At 41.6% G+C, this 17,143-nt stretch overlaps 1 protein-coding gene across 4 annotated transcripts in view; it reads right to left on the bottom strand.

Moving 5' to 3' along the window:
• Positions 1-17,143, bottom strand: part of LDAH (lipid droplet associated hydrolase) — a 1,444,635-nt gene that overhangs the window by 268,836 nt on the left and 1,158,656 nt on the right. The window contains exon 7 of one of the 4 annotated variants that reach the window (XM_078647726.1): positions 4,647-4,970. The exons of the other annotated variants lie outside the window; for them this stretch is intronic. Coding sequence (XP_078503852.1) covers positions 4,953-4,970 — 18 coding nt within the window. The 3' untranslated portion in view covers positions 4,647-4,952. Of the gene's footprint in view, positions 1-4,646; positions 4,971-17,143 lie in introns of those variants that run through there. 4 annotated transcript variants of the gene reach the window in all.

The following is a 17,143-nucleotide window of genomic DNA, read 5'->3' as shown; positions in this document are numbered from 1 at the left end:
CTTGGTCGATAAAGCTTTCTTATAAAGTCTTTTTTGGCTGTCTTTCGTAGGCATAATCTATTATGACTCTGTAGATATTTACAATCTGTTGAAAAGAAAAATGTGACATATTATAGACCACTACTAACATAGCACATAGCAATTACATCAACTAAACATTATAAACACTAGTTCACATCTCTCTTTGTGTGTCTCATATCACTCTCTGCCTGCACTATTTCCCTCTTTGCATGCCTCATCTCACTCTCTCCTTCCACCATCTCTCTGTATGTGTGTGTCATCTCAATCTCTGCCTACACCATCTGTCTGTTTGTGTGTATGTGTCATCTCACTCTCTGTGCCTAAAACGATTTACCATGCTAAATGTTTTTTGCTGAAATGACTGGCTTTAAGATTTTTGACAAGCATCACACTGAGCGTGTATGTGAATTAAGGAATTATATTTTCATCTTTTTCCTTAATGTTAGCTGTGTGTGCTTACAGTTTGTATCTTTTACCTTATACGGTAGACTTCTTTTTAAAGTGTTTCTCATGCTTGAATTCAATGCTGGTATAGAGATAGTGCTAATGGTTTCATTGGGCTTGTAAATATGCTCCTTTTTTACAAGCGCTTTGCGCTACCTTTAACATGGATGCAAGCAGTAAATGTATGCAGAGGGAAAGGAATAGCAGATAGAAAACAATATGAAATGTTGTGAGAGATGCATAAAGGATTTTACTAATGGCATCAATTGAGATAGACTATACAAAAAGAGGGGCATATTTAGAAGCCCCTTGCGCAATGTTTAACATGGATGCAAGCAGAAAATGCATACTGAGTAATAAAATTGGCATTACACTATATCTATACCAGCATTAATGTTAAAAATTGCACAAGGGGCTTGTAAATATGCCAATGAAACCACACTATCTCTATACCAGCATTAATGTCAAACATTGCGCAAGGGGCTTGTAGATATGCCTCTCTTTTTTGTATATTCTATTTCAATTTATGCCATTAGTAAAATCTTTTATGCATCTCTCACAGCATTTCATATTCTTGTCTGTGTGCCAATTTTATTACTCTGCATGCATTTTCTGCTTGCACCCATGTCAAACATTGCGCAAGGGGCTTGTAAATATGCCTCTCTTTTTTGTATATTCTATCTCAATGTATGCCATTAGTAAAATCCTTTACGCATCTCTCACGTCATTTCATATTCTTGTCTGTGTGCCAATTTTATTACTCTGCATGCATTTTCTGCTTGCACCCATGTCAAACATTGCGCAAGGGGCTTGTAAATATGCCAATGAAGCCATTACACTATCTCTATACCAGCATTAATGTTAAACATTGCGCAAGGGGCTTGTAAATAAGCCAATGAAACCATTACACTATCTCTATACCAGCATTAATGTCAAACATTGCGCAAGGGGCTTGTAAATATGCCAATGAAACCATTACACTATCTCTATACCAGCATTAATGTCAAACATTGCGCAAGGGGCTTGTAAATATGCCAATGATATCATTACACTATCTCTATACCAGCATTAATGTCAAACATTGCGCAAGGGGCTTGTAAATATGCCAATGAAACCATTACACTATCTCTATACCAGCATTAATGTTAAACATTGCGCAAGGGGCTTGTAAATATGCCAATGAAACCATTACACTATCTCTATATCAGCATTAATGTTAAACATTGCCCACAGGGCTTGTAAATATGCCAATGAAACCATTACACTATCTCCATACCAGCATTAATGTCAAACATTGCGCAAGGGCCTTGTAAATATGCCAATGAAACCATTACACTATCTCTATACCAGCATAATTGTTAAACATTGCGCAAGGGGCTTGTAAATATGCCAATGAAACCATTACACTATCTCTATACCAGCATCAATGTCAAACATTGCACAAGGGGCTTGTAAATAAGCCAATGAAACCATTACATTATCTCTATACCAGCATCAATGTCAAATATTGCGCAAGGGGCTTGTAAATATGCCAATGAAACCATTACACTATCTCTATACCAGCATTAATGTCAAACATTGCGCAAGGGGTTTGTAAATATGCCTCTCTTTTTTTGTATATTCTATCTCAATTTATGCCATTAGAAAAACCCTTTAAGCATCTCTCACGGCATTTCATATTCTTGTCTGTGTGCCAATTTTATTACTCTGCATGCATTTTCTGCTTGTACCCATGTTAAACATTGTGCAAGGGGCTTGTAAATATGCCCCTCTTCATCTTATATTCCATCTCAATTGATGCCATTAGTGAAATCCATTGTGCATCTCCCACACCATTTCATATGGTTTTCTATCTGCTATTCCTATCCCTCTCTATACATTCACTGCTTCCACCCATGTTAAACGTTGCACAAGGCGCTTCTAAAAAAGGAGCATATTTACAAGTCCACTGAAAACATTACACTATCTCTATACCAGCATTGAATCCAAGCATAAAAACAATTTAAAAAGAAGTCTACCTTATAAACTAAAAAATACAAACTGTAAGCACACACAGCTAAAATTATGGAAAAAGGTAAAAATATAATTCCTTAATTCACACAGACACTCACTGTGATCCTTGTCAAAAATCTTCAAGCCACACATGTTATCAAAAAACATTTAGCATGGTAAATCATTTTACACACAGAGCACAACCCATTTAAATGAACACTACACTACAATGCAGAAACCTGACTCATTTTCAAAATACAACAGGAATGCAGCCCAATATGCTTGTTATGTTTCCCAATACTGCAAACAGCACTCTCTCTATATTACTCACCTTTAAAATCGCTTTTGAAAATATAGAACCGTGTCAAACACACAGCAGATTTTCTTAAGCAGAATCTCTGAAATGCACCACAGACACTGAAACCAGAAATGGCACACTTTCCCACTCATTCTTCACACATATTTCAGGTCTTAACCAATGAAATCTCTTCCCACACTATTTCAAAACTAAACTAACATTTCAATTGGTTCTACATTCCCACACTTTCAAACTCACATAATATTCACCCATCCCCTAGTGCTCATTCAACCTGTCCCCATGGTAACTCCCACCTAAGGAAGAACAGAGTTTAAAAGTTCATTATACTATGTTGCTAATGAATCCAGCAAGGTTGTTAGAGCTTTCAAAATAACAGCTAATCATGTGCAATGTTCCTTTCAATTACCTTTTCTGAACCAATAGAATTGCTTCTTTTAAAAACCAAAACTATGCACCCTAATATGCTCTTTTCCATTTTCAGAAAGCACCAATCATTTCTTAAGCTTCAAGTGCAGTGAATGTCCTCCTCTTTTTTTCTAAACTGCAAGCTTTCCAACTACCATTTCTTTTACAGCCCTCATCTGAGTACAACCAGACCTGCCTTGAAGATGCCTTCAGTATGGTTTGTAGGACACAGTTTTGTATTCTGGTCTAAAAGGTATGCAACAAACAGAGGAATTTTAAACCTTGATTTACCAAATGTGGATATTTTATGGATTGGCCAGAGAGGATTGAGATGTCACCAATTGATACCATTGGTGAAATCCTTCATACATCTCCCACATCCTGACCTCATAATTGTGCACTGTGGTGGAAATGACTCTTGCACTTGGACTGGGGTTGGTCTGGAAATGCTATTGAAGGACATCTTTGGACAATTGATGTCACTTTTTCCTCAAACTGCCTTTATCTATTCCAATATATGCCAAAGGCAAAAATGGAATTGGTCCAATCAATTTTGTCCACAGATTGAGAAAGCAAGGAAACATGTAAATAAATCTGTTTCTGCATACATGAGAGACTATGGAATGGGTTGTATATACCACAGCAACTTGCGTTACAACATGCAAGGCATCTATAGGACAGATGGTGTACATTTCACTGATGAAGGGAACAAAGTCTTTCTCTGTAACATCAGACTCTGCATTGGTACTTACTTGTAGGTACCAAAAAAAAACACAATGAACACAACGGCTCTTTTTAGAGCCAACTAACATGTAAACACTCAAATATGATTTTTAACTTAATTTTTATTATAAATTTTTACCGAGGTCCGCGCACCGAGCACTCACCGAGCACTCCCCGTGCGCGGGTGTATCATGTTTTCTGGTATTTTAAAAAAAATAAACATTATTTTTAACCTTAGGAGTCCTTGAAGAACCACCTGAGAAGGCCTAAGGGGTCAGGGACACTCTACCCTTCCCACGTTTTTAAGTTATATTTTTCACTCTCTTCTGAAACCACAAAATGGCGGCGATAGGGTTCGCGCACCGTGCATTTACCGAGCACTCACGGTGCGCGGACCTATAGGAATTTAAAAAAAAACTAAATGAAAATGGACATCGTCTCCTCTGTAGATACCTTGAATGTTGTAATGCAAGTTATTGTGGTATATTGAATCCATACTGTAGTCTTTCAGGAAAGCAGAAACAGATTTGTTCACATGATTCCTTCCTTTCTCAATGTGTGGTCAGAATTGGCATAGGGGGTTATGAGTTCCTACTCTGGTGAAACACACTTGCTGTTCTATATACTTACTTATGATGTAAACTAGTGCATCAGACATGATCAGGACATGAAGAACACAAAATTGTATCACTTTGCTACTACCTCATAAATTACATTTAAGTAACTATAATTTTCAAAACAATTTTTCTTTACTGGATTAAAATTTATTTATCAGAATTTTCAAAATCTAAAAGAACTTGTAGCATTTCTTCATCAGAAATGTCATCCATCAAAGTGTCTGAAAATGATTCGTCAAACTCAACAACGTCTACACATTCCATTAATTCCATATCTAGTGTTTCATCAAAAAAATCTGCCATGGTATCTCCTTCATGTTCTTCATGATTTGTTTCATCTATAAGATCAATATACACCACAGAATAAGTTGCCTCAATAAACGTTGCTGTTATTTCAAAGAAGATGTTGGTAGGCTCCTCATTTTCATTCATCATTTTATTTTAGTGTACTATTAAAAGAAAGAGAAACAGCGCTTACTGCATGATTTCCTGCTCTGGTGAGACACACTTGCTGTTCTTTAAACTTACTTATGTTGCAATCTTCTGCATCAGAGACAGACAGTGAGAGAAAGGATGCAGGACATGAAGAAGAGATGTCAAATACACATTTAAGAAAATTTTGGGGGAGAAGGGAAGTATTTATGAGTAAACTTACTATGTAACACAAAAAATTATCAGTTTGCTACTACCTCATAAATTACATTTAGTTAAGTATAAATTCTCATACAATATATATTTACTAAATTTAAATTTATTGTTGGGAATTTCCAAAATTTAAATGATCGTCTAAGATTGCATCATCAGCAATGTCAATATTGAAAATCTCCCAAAAAGAATCCTCAAACTCAATGAACTCCAAAGCTTCCATTAAAACTGAATCCAAGGATTCATCATATAAATCGTCCATGCCATCTCCTCCATCATAAAGCTCTCCTTCAGGATTACTCTCATCAACAGGAACATCCTCAATAACAGTCACAAAAATGTCTATAACGATGTCAAATGACTCTTCATTTTCAACCATTATTGATGTTAGTGTACTATTAAAAGAAAGAGAAAGACAGTGAGATGTAGCAGGGTAAGAGTGAGATAGGGCAGAGAAAAACTATTACATTCTATAAGAGTTACTACTGTGTAAATCTCACACCAGAAATTGAACACCAAAATTTCCACACAAAAGTACCTCAGACACTATAGTCACAAAATGGCCGTGTTTCCCTGGACAGTGTATAGTATCAAGCAAGAATTAGAAATATAAAGCACTGCATCTGATGTTGCCCTACTCAATCCATAAGTATAACAGAAAAACATTAAATAACTAACAGAAAACATTTTTCCTATTAACTTAAAGTGAACAACAGAGTTCTCCTTACAAATTAACAACTCACCTTCTAGAAAACTGTTGTACAGTAAATTCTGTCTCAATCTCACACCTCAGAACTATACTTCAAACACTAAAATCTCAAAATGGCTGTGTTTCCCTCTCATTTTTCATACATATTCAAATACCCAGCCAATCACATTTCATCACACACAAAATCAAAACCAAAGTAACATTTTAATTGGTTCAAATTATTAACACTTTCAAACTCACATATTCTTCAACCTACCCCAATGCTCTCTACCAATTACCATACTAACTCTCTACAAAACACCTACCTAAACCCAAACGTAAAAGAGTCATCACTCAATGTTGCACTCAACCAACATCTAAACACTGAAACTAGTTATTTTAATGTATTTCTTTTTGAACCGTAATCCGCGCACGGTGCGCGGACCCCGCTATTTTTTTTTTTTACTTTTTTCAACCTTCGGGGTCCTTTACAGACCCCATGACAAAACCTAGGGGGCTCAGGAATCTCTACCCTGCCTCCTTGTCAACTATTACACTTCTGTTTACAACCACTATCATCTGCCACAAAAACAAGATGGCGGACAACACTTCCTCATTTCGACTGACTGGAATGTTGACCGACGTCCAACAGCTAATCAGAATTCCGCGCGCGCACGCTAAGGTCCGTGCACGTGCAAGGACAGTGCAAGGACGGTGCAAGCCCGTGAGCACACCGTGTCCCGCCTATAGATATATAATTTGAAAAACGTCGATTTTCTCAACAATTACTGAAGGGATTTTCACCAAATATACAAAAGGCACTTCTGCATGCCAGGCTCTACCATTTTGCCAAGTTTGCAGTAATTCCATTCAGCCGTCCGGGCTGTAGCTGTGTCTAAAGGTCCTATGGAAAATTGCATTGGACTCAATTTCACATTCAATTTTCTCAACAACTACTGGAGGGATTTACACCAAACATACAAAAGGCACTGCTGCATACCAGTCCCTACCATTTTGCAAAATCTGGTGTAATTCCGTTCAGCCGTTCGAGCTGTAGCCTTGTCAGAATGTCCCTATGGAAATTAACATGGGGAAAACACGTTTTGGGACCCACCTTTTTTCTCAGCCCCCGCTTGACGAATCCCCCCGAAACTTTCAGGGAAGGAGCGGAGCGCAGCAAGGCAGATGTAAGGAAAATTACAGGCAGATCCCTCAATCGGCGCCAAAGTTATTCCCAATAGAATGTTCGGAATTACCTAAGGTAACTAGGTCCTAACTATATATACCTACTGGCGACCGCCAGTAGGTAATATATATATATATATATATATATATATATATATATATATATTAAAATGTAAATGCAGCCTTCCATACACTAGAGCTGAATAATGCTGTAAGGACTCCCCTGTATATTATAAATAATACATTAAAACAGGGAAAAAGCAACAGCAAAGCATGCTTGAAAACTGTTTTAATGCTTAGCACTTAGCACAATCCCTCTGATAGGACTGAAAGCATTGACAGCTCACACGCTGCATTGTAGAAAACATAGCATAGAAAAGCTGAAAAGCTTACCCATAGCAACATAGAAATAAACTGGCACCGTGCCTTTAAGGCAGCCATGACCCCTAGCTTCCCATCATGCCTCAGGGGTGACAGTTAGGTCAGTTGTTCTTTGCGGTGACCCAAAGCCCAGGGCCCAAAGAGTTGACATTTCTTTAAACAAAGTTCCCTTGCCCGGGGAGGGGGGAGGGTTGCTTCTAACTATGATGAGGATACCCCTGGAAGAGAACTAGGATTATAGGTAAGTAACTAATCCTTCTCTTCCTGGGGATCCTCATCAATAGTCATAGGCACCAGAATAGAATAGCTAACCTCACCTCTTCCAGCTGCGGGCAAAGGAAGAAAGAAATTATCAATCAAGCTCAGATAACCGAACTTGAAAACACAGATATCTTATTATCTGAACAGATTCCTCAAAAAGGCTTGGCCTACTTGGGTATCCGCCCTGGAGTCAAATTCGAGACAGTAATGCCTTGTGAAAGTGTGTGCCGATCTCCAGTTTGCTGCCTTGCAAATCTCTGCCATTGGAACGTCATGCAAGAAAGCTACTGTAGCCGCTTTCCCCCTAGTGGAATGTACTTTAGGAGACAACAATAAGGGTTTGTTTGCCAACTGGTAGGCCAATCTAATACAGGACACTATCCATCTTGAAATGGGAGCGTTTGAAAGCTGAAAAGCCTGTCCTCATGGAACCATAATTTAGAAACAATTGGTCTGATTTCCTTATGGCCTTCATTCCCTCCAAATAGAACTTGAGCACTCTCCTAAGGTCTAACGAGTGGAGTGACCTCTCCGCAGGAGTAGTAGGATTGGGAAAGAAGGATGTTAGAGAGATCGTTTGGTTAACATGAAAATCAGACACAACCTTTGGCAAAAAAGAAGGATGAGTCCTTAACACCACCCTGTTGTGGTGAAACACAGTGTATGGTTCTTTGCCACATAGCGCTTGGATCTCACTTACTCTGCGCGCTGATGTTATTGCCACTAGGAAAGCGGTCTTCCATGTCAAGTGCAGCAGCGTGGCCTTATGAATGGGCTCAAAGGGAGGACCCATCAATCTGGAAAGGACTAGATTCATTCCGAAGATGGAGAAGGAGGTCAAACAGGGGGATACACCTTCTTCAACCCCTGTAGGAAATCCTTGATCACCTGCAGTTGAAAAAAGGAAGGCTGGTTGGGTGACATTCTGTAGGCCGTAATGGCAGCCAAGTGCACTCTGATCGATGAGTACTTCAAACCTGCTTTGGCTAAGTAAAGGAGGTACGGAAGAATTACCTCCTCCTGCCCCGTTGTAGGATTAAAATGATTACGTGCACACCACAAGTAGAATCTCTTCCACTTAAAAGCGTACAACGCCCTCGTGGATGGTCTCTTTGCCTCCTTCAAGATGTGCATACAGTCCTGTGGTAGATTCAAGTGTCCATATTGCAGGACCTCAGGAGCCATGCTGCCAAGTTCAGTGAGGGAAGGCTGGGATGGAGAATCTTTAAATCCATATTGGTCAGAGGATCCGATCTGTAAGGCAGCCTCTTGTGGGGGAGTACCGACATCTGTAATAGGTCTGGGTACCACCACTGGTGAAGCCAGTCTAGAGCTATCAAGATCATCGTCATGCTGGATCGGATGAGCTTGGACACCACCTTCAGGATTAGAGGTAGGGGAGGAAAGGCGTATGCAAATGTTCCGGACCAATCCGTCAAAAGCGCATTCCCCCTCGTTCCTGGACGGTAGAACCTGGACGCCAAGGCGTGGCATTTTTTGTTTTGGTCGTCTGCGAACAAATTTATTGAAGGTCGACCCCACTGATGGAAAATGTCTGCCACCACCTCGTTGTTTAGCACCCAGTCTAGCTGATCTTCGGAGTGCCGACTGAGTGCATTTGCTCGCACGTTTTGCTCCCCTGGAAGGTGCACCGCTGTGATGGAGAGGCCTCGGGCTAGAAGCCAGTGCTAAATCGCTTGAGCTTCCAGGGAGAACGGGCGAGAGCGTGTACCACCCAGTTTGTTGAGGTAATACACGATGGTCATGTTGTCTGTTTGAATCAGAATTGAGTTGAATTTGATCGAAGGCTGAAAAGCTTTTAGAGTTAGATGGACGGCTCTCAGCTCTAACATGCTTGTATGATAGGACTGTTCCTTGCTGGACCACCGGCCCTTCATCTGTAGGCAATCCATGTGTGCCCCCAATCCTTGTAGAGATGCATCCGTGATCAAGGACTGTGACAGAAACTAGTTGAAGGAAGGGGACTCCCAACAAGAGGTTCTTCGGTCGAGTTCACCAAAGAATGGACAACTTTGCTGCTTTTAGAGGGCACAATCCAGTCTTCCCAGTGACCTGATGCTTGATCCCACTTGTCCTTCAGATCACGTTGTAAAGGTCTCATCCTCAGCCTGGTGTTGGGAATAAGAAAAATGCAAGGAGCCATCAACCCTAGTAGAGATGCCACTTGCCAGACCGTTGGCTGAGCTGCCTGGAGAAGAGCATCGCATTTCTGCTGCATTGAAAAAAGTCTCTCCTCCGAAGGAAAGGCTCTTCCTATGTTTGAATCCAGAGTGGAGCCCAAATAATGCATCATCTGAGTAGGCTGGTAAACCGATTTTTCCATGTTCACATGAAGGCTCCACCTGTGGAAATGATTTAAACTTGAAAGTCATTCCTTACCAGTCGAGGGGATGGTCCTTTCAACAGCCAATCGTCTAAGTATGGGTAAACAAACAGACCCTTCCGATGAAGAGCTGCCACCACCACTACCATGCACTTGGTAAAGACTCATGGGGCAGATTTCAGTCCGAAGGACAAAACTTTGAACTGGTAATGCTGGCTGCCGACCCCGAATCGTAGGTACTTGCGATGATGTGGAACCATTGGTATGTGGAAGTACGCATCTTGGAGATCCATCAAACACATCCAATCTTCTTCTTGTAGATTTGGACATATTTGATGAAGCGCCAACATGCGAAACTTCTCCTTCAAGACTTATTTATTTATTTATTTATTTAAGAAGTTTTATATAGCGCTAGCCTGACCGGAAGGTATCGGAGCAGTAGAGAGCAGTGCAAAAGAAAGCAAATATAATACAGTCAGCGAGACGTTCAGGATACGAGTCAAAGTAGAGGTGGCCAACCGCATCGTAGAGGAGAGCAAAGGCGTTTTGAACACTCCAAGTGGTTCCTATCTGTTCGATAAGGAGCGGTCGAGGAAAAGGATTTTGAGCTGGCTTTTGAATTTCGGGAAGTAAGGAATAGTTCTGATGTGGGGGGGGGGGATAGAGTTCCATATTTTGGGAGCATTTCCAGCAAACGACCTGGCCGTGGTTTTTATGTTTTCGTGCTTTGATTGGGATAAGAAGTAGGGTGTTAGACCTCTCCTGGACCTTCGATCGAAGGTCCAGGAGAGGTCTGAATTTGTGCTCTTGATCTCTTTGGCACAAGGAAGTACCTGGAATATACTCCCTTCCCTCACTGAGCAGGAGGTACCTCTTCTATGGCCTTATTGCGCAGTATACTGAGCACCCACAGATCTTTTGTTATGTTGCACCACTCTCTCAGATGATGTGAAACACTTCCTCCCACTGGAGTGGGCAACGAGTGCCAGAGGAAGCTCGTGTTCATTGCTTCCCTGCTGATCTGGCCGTTTTGGAGGATTGTTGCAGATGACCTCCTCTACCTCTGTTTGACTTTCAGCCTAGGAACTGTGACATGCCTTGGTTCTCGCTTTGAGACCACTGAGGGTTTGAACCCTCTGTTTGTAGCCCTTGCGCTGGTTGGGCCTGTATCTTCTCTTGAACTCTTTTTTCATTTCCAATCCCACAGCATTGAGAGTGTCTCCTCATCAATGTGGGAGCCAAAAAGGGAGGAGCCAGAGAAGGGTAAATTAAGGATCCTCTGTTGTGCATCTGGTTTAAGAGCCGTTAGTCTCAACCAAGCAGACCTCCTTGCACAAATCCCATGTGCATAAGAATGTGCTGAGAGTGTAGCACCATCCGCTGCCGTGCTAATCACTTGGTTGGCTACGAGGGATCCCTATTTGATAACCTCCTCAAAGTCTCTTTGGTCTTCTTTTGGAAGCTTTTCCTTGAAACGGTCCAAGTAGTCCCATAAGGCCCTGTCATAGCGGCCTAATAATGCTGCTGCGCTAGACACTTTCAGAGAAGATGCTGCAGACCCGCAAACCTTTCGTCCCCAGGAATCTTGGGACCTACTTTCCTTGTCCGGTGGGACTGACGAAGATGCAGTTACTGCATGCGTTTTTCTTGCCGCCGCAATGATCGCAGAATCTGCAGGCAGATCTGATTTCTAGAAAAAAGGGACTTTCTCTGCCGGCTTATATTTCTTCTGGATTCTAGCTGGTGCAGCCTTAATTGAAGATGGAGTTAGAAAAATGTCCATGACAGGTTCCAGAAGACCAGGAACCAGAGGGAGCAACGGTCGAGACGCTGATCTCTGATGGAGTGTCTCAAAAATAACCGTTGTAGCGACCTGAGGAGTTGACATCTCGACGTTCAGCTTCTGTGCTCCCCTCTGAAACCATCATGGTAAGTATTTATATCTTCGATTGGAGGTACTCTTGACTGAGGGCTATCCGACAGAGTGGGTGAGTAATCCCTCTTAGAGGTACGAGTGGATGAGGAAGACCATGTAGGGGATCTTCTCCCCTTGTGACGGGAACCAGAAGTTCTGCGCTCCCGCGACCTGCCTACGCTGTCCCTAAGTCTGGCTGATCGAGACCTATCCACCTCTTGAACCAATCTTTGCAGAGGCGGCCTGTGGAGTGGACTGGTGTACTCCTCCTCTCACCTTTCAGCTCCTGTAGGGTTTTTACTCCAGTGATGGACTGGAAGCAGCCATCTCGGATACAAATGAACACAAGGGGAAGCACCCCTTTGTTGTGAAGGAGACCTTCGTCGCGACCTATCCGAATGTCGCTCTGGAGATGTAGATGGTAAATGCTCTGGTGAATGATGCCTCGAGGAGTGATAGGACGAGTGTCGTGACGCTGACTCCATCACCAAAACTTCATAGCCTTCTCCAGACCTCACTGATGCAGGTCTCAACGTCGAGCGCATGACCTGCTCCGAAGGAGCCTCCCTCGAAGTTGAATGTGATGTGATCTTCCCGACGTCAATTTTCAGCCAGTTGTTAGATCTGGTCTCGACATCGGTTCTCTATTCCTTGACGTCGATTGTCTTGCTGACGACGTCGAAGTACCTCGACGCCGTCCTTCGTCGAGTAGACGACGGTGGAGGGCTTCTGCTCCTCGACGCTGATTGCCATCGAGATGACGACGGCAGAGGGCTTTGTTCCTCAACGAACGACGCCGGGTTGACAACGGCGGAGGACTCCTGCCCCTTGACACAGATCTTGGCTGGGTTGACGATGGCAGAGGGCTTCTGGGCTCCGACGCCGATCGTCGCTGTGATGACGAAGGCGGAGGGCTTTCGTTCCTCGACGCCGATCGTCGCCTGGTTGACGGCGGCGGAGGACTCCTGCTCCTCGACGCCGATCGTCGCCGGGTTGACGATGGCGGAGGACTTGAAACTCTCGACGCCGATCGTCGCCGGCTTGACGATGGCGGGGGAATCATGATTCTTCGATGTCAATGGCGAAGGAAGTGACGCACCTGAATGTTGGTGTTCCGTCGATGGTCTTCTCTTGGGCGTATGTCCTACCGGTGGAAGTTTTTCAGCGCCGAGCCCGACGGTGAAGAAGAGTGTGGAATCTTGCTTCTTGAAGAGGATCTGGTCTTCTTGGTGCCTTTCTCACCGGTGACCTGCCTCTGGAAGATGTTCTATCCTTCTCAGCCAGTCCATAAAGATGGAGTCTTTCTCTGTCTTTCAAAGTTCTTTTTGATAAAGACTGGCAATGAGGGCAAGTCTTGGGGACATGGTCCTTGGGGGTGCAAAGTATACAGACTGCATGAGAGTCTGACCTGGCCTTTTTTCCACAAGAAGGGCAGGGGTCAAAAAGAGATGGCATTTTGGAGTGGAAAAAATGCCAAAGGCTGTCAAAAAAAGACAGTACTTTACTTCTCAAGTTGTTAGACGTCGAAGTAGGAAGAGATTTTCCAAAAAACTTGAGATTATTTCTGACAAAAAAATCAGAAAAAGGTAGAGCTGTGTAACCAGGGTCCTGACTGAAGGAGCCGGAAAGAACAACTGACCTAACTGTCACCCCTGAGGCATGATGGGAAGCTATGGGTCATGGCTGCCTTAAAGGCATTGTGCCAGTTTATTTCTATGTTGCTAAGGGTTAGCTTTGCAGCTTTTCTATGCTATGTTTTCTACAATGCAGCATGTGAGCTGTCAATGCTTTCAGTCCTATCAGAGGGATTGTGCTAAGCATTAAAACAGTTTTCAAACATGCTTTGCTGTTTTTAATGTATTGTTTATAATATACAGGGGAGTCCTTACAGCATTATTCAGCTCTAGTCTGTGGAAGGCTGCATCTACATTTTATTATATGTATATATATTTATATGTATATATATATATATATATATATTTTTTTTTTTTACCACCAAAAGAAATACTCGCACTCCACCAGAAGTATTGTTATGCAGGTTTAATTATTCAGCTTTAACCAACGCGTAACGGAGCAGTTTGGTGACTAAATATCAGTATTTATTCATGGCACAGTTTGCACTTTATGTTCCTCTCTACAAGCAATTTATGGTATTGTAAGGGACCTTGCTACCCAGTTCTCAAAGTATCTCCCTTGGTCACCCTGTATTTATATTTATATTTATATCTATATCTGTGTTTATATTTATGTATGTATCCATGTATCCATATTTATATATCTATATCTAGGTATTATTGTGGGTATGTGTGTATTTATATTCATATGTATATTTATATTTATATTGGTGTTTATATTTATACATGAGTCTGAGGTCTTCACATCTAATGAAATGTGAGATTTTATATTTGTACATCTGCCCTCTGATTTTACAGTCAGGTAAACTTTCTTTCTTCCCTTTTCTCTCATCCTCTCTAATGGAAGCCCAGCCAGCAACCTTGTTCTTTTGTGTCAGCAACTAGACTGGGCCCAGTCTTGCTGTTTGAACAGGCTGTTGGTTAGAAGAGTGTGGTTTATTTTTATAATCTTGTTATGTTTACACTTTTTTGCACTTAGGCACTAGTACATCCAAGCACTTTATTTTAGGGTCATGATAAGAAGTATACACAGACCGTTGGGGATTTATCCCATTATTATTATTATGTTTAGTTGGGTGACGTCCACATATAGAAAAGCCTTATGTGTAACTGTCCTTAACAAAAATATGTATTGTATTTTGGGGTTTTGCCCTAATTGGAACCTTTGTATTTTACCTGTATTTTCCAGAGACAATACTGCTTTTATTTATTTTTTATTCTTCATTGATTGTGTACTAATCGTGTATTTTACCATGATTGCACATGAGGTCTGTTTACAATGTCTATGCATTCATGACCCTATCAGAATGCAGCACTTGCACTTTAAAAACTCACCCTTCAAACATACTGGCTGCCATGTGATCAAGGCTCAGACGAGGCAAAACGTTATGAAGGCGACAGCAATAAAAATATTCTAAATTTACCGAAATTGTGGTCCATGCTTGGTTCCTGATCGTGGCTGGCGGTGGAGTTGCAGCGCGAGGGAAGCGAAGGTTTTGCATATATATATATATATATATATATATATATATATATATATATATATATATATATAGATGCATATATGTTTTCACATATATGATAGAGTCCCGCGCATGGGTGGGAATATTCTAGTGCTTATGACTTTGATGAGGATCCCCTGGAAGAGAACTAAAAATACCTCAAGGCATACCACCAAGTACCACTAAGTATCTTTTTATTCATGTGGTCCCGCTGGAATGAATAAAAATGAATACCATAAGGGAATTGAGGGGTATGACTCCGGATATTATGATCCTTGCGACACAAATTTTTCTGCCAACATGTTTCTTCACTTCCTCCTAGCCTGACGAATGCCCCAGATTGATTAGGCTAGTAGGAAGGGCAGAAACCGGTTGGTAAAAAAATTGGGGAAGCATGGATCATACTCCTCCATTATCATATGGTTATCATTTTTATTCATATCCAGAGTAGAAAGGAAATATCTAAGAACTCCCTCAGGATAGCCCTACCCTAGGTTGAGTCTGCCCTGGTGGTACCATCCTACCAGGGTGGGAATAGGAGGCCAATGATAAAGCATGTCAAAGTACATGATTGAGCCCACCTATTCCAATTCTTGGACTTACCTTTTACGATAGGAGACCACAAAAGCACTAAATGGGTCTGGGTAAAAAAAACACTGGACTCCTTTTTACAGGCCTGGGATAGTTCTTTTCCTAAGGTTTCTTGAACATAACCACCACACCTAATTTTTGTGATATACACTGTTAAACCTGACATCCTGGGAGTAGTAGTCCCCCAAATGTTTTGCAGTCGCCCCTATTACTTTGCTGAATACGTTTTTGTAGGCTTTAGGACTCTGTGCACTTTACCACTGCTAACCAATGCTAAAGTGCTTATGCTCTTTCCCTTAAACATGGTAAAATTATTCTACACCTGAATGGATATTTAATTTACCCTAGTATATGGTATTTTATATAGCCAGGACCTGAAAATTAAATGCTACTAGTGGGACTGCAGCACTCATCATGCTACCCACTAAAGTAGCACTTTTAAACAGCTCACGCCTGCCACTGCAGCCTGTTGTGCAGTTTTAAAGTGTAATTTGGACCTGGCAAAATAAAAACATTTTGCCAGGCCTAAAGCTTCCTTATTAATACTTATAAGTCACCCCTAAGGTAGGCCCTAGAGGCCCCCATGGTAGCGTGAATGGTATTTAACAATTATGACATGTGGGTTTGAATTTATATCCCGGTAGTTAAAAACCCCTAAAGTCGTTTTTCACTACTCTAAGGCCTATCTCTACCGCTGGCCAACAAAGGGTTACTTTATTACCTTTAATAAGTGATGAATTTGGATTGGGAGCAGATAGAGATACACAGTTAAGACTCAAATGAATTGCAAATTAAAATCCTCTTTAATGGCAAAGTCGGATTTTAAGTCACAATCCTGAAAAATAACATTTTTCGAAAGTTGCCATTTTCTCACCAAATCGTTTGGGCTTTCTGCCAGTATCCTTGGTCACATGATTGTATCTGCTGCTGTTGAATTATTTGCATTCCTCCCAGGCGGGGACACAAAGGGGACTAGGTGTGGGCAGGATGGGACATCCTGCTAGGATGGTGGGGCAGGGCTATGCCCTTTCCCACTTACACTTAAAAGGGCTTGTCTACAGCACTCATAAAAGCACTTCACACCAGCCATATGTCACCCCAGGCAGTTTGGAGCCTCGACAGGGGAAGGGAAGAAGTTTCGAGAATCAGAAGAGGAGGTAGCACATGATGTACTCTACACAAAAAACTAGCACTAGGTATAAATACTGGAGCCTCAGAACCACTTTTCAGTACACTCTTGAACCTGCTGAAGATTCAGAAGAAGGGCTGGTCTGCTGCCCTGCAGCCAGAAGGACTGCCCTGCTGGGTAAAGGAGTGCCTTAATGCCCTACTTTCTGAAGAAAGGAGACTGTACCTGTTGTGTAGCATTTAGTCTCAATTTTAGTTTTTTGTTTTAACTTAGCATCATTATCCAATGGTGGTTTGCACATTTTCCTATTGTGAGAATGGTGCCTGCGCACATTTATTTTTTATTTA

The sequence above is a fragment of the Lissotriton helveticus genome, chromosome 6 (genome assembly GCF_964261635.1).
Source record: "Lissotriton helveticus chromosome 6, aLisHel1.1, whole genome shotgun sequence".
Classification (NCBI taxonomy): domain Eukaryota; kingdom Metazoa; phylum Chordata; class Amphibia; order Caudata; family Salamandridae; genus Lissotriton; species Lissotriton helveticus.
The sequence above is the reverse complement of the archived record's forward strand: the minus strand, read 5'-3'. Positions and strand labels throughout refer to the sequence as shown.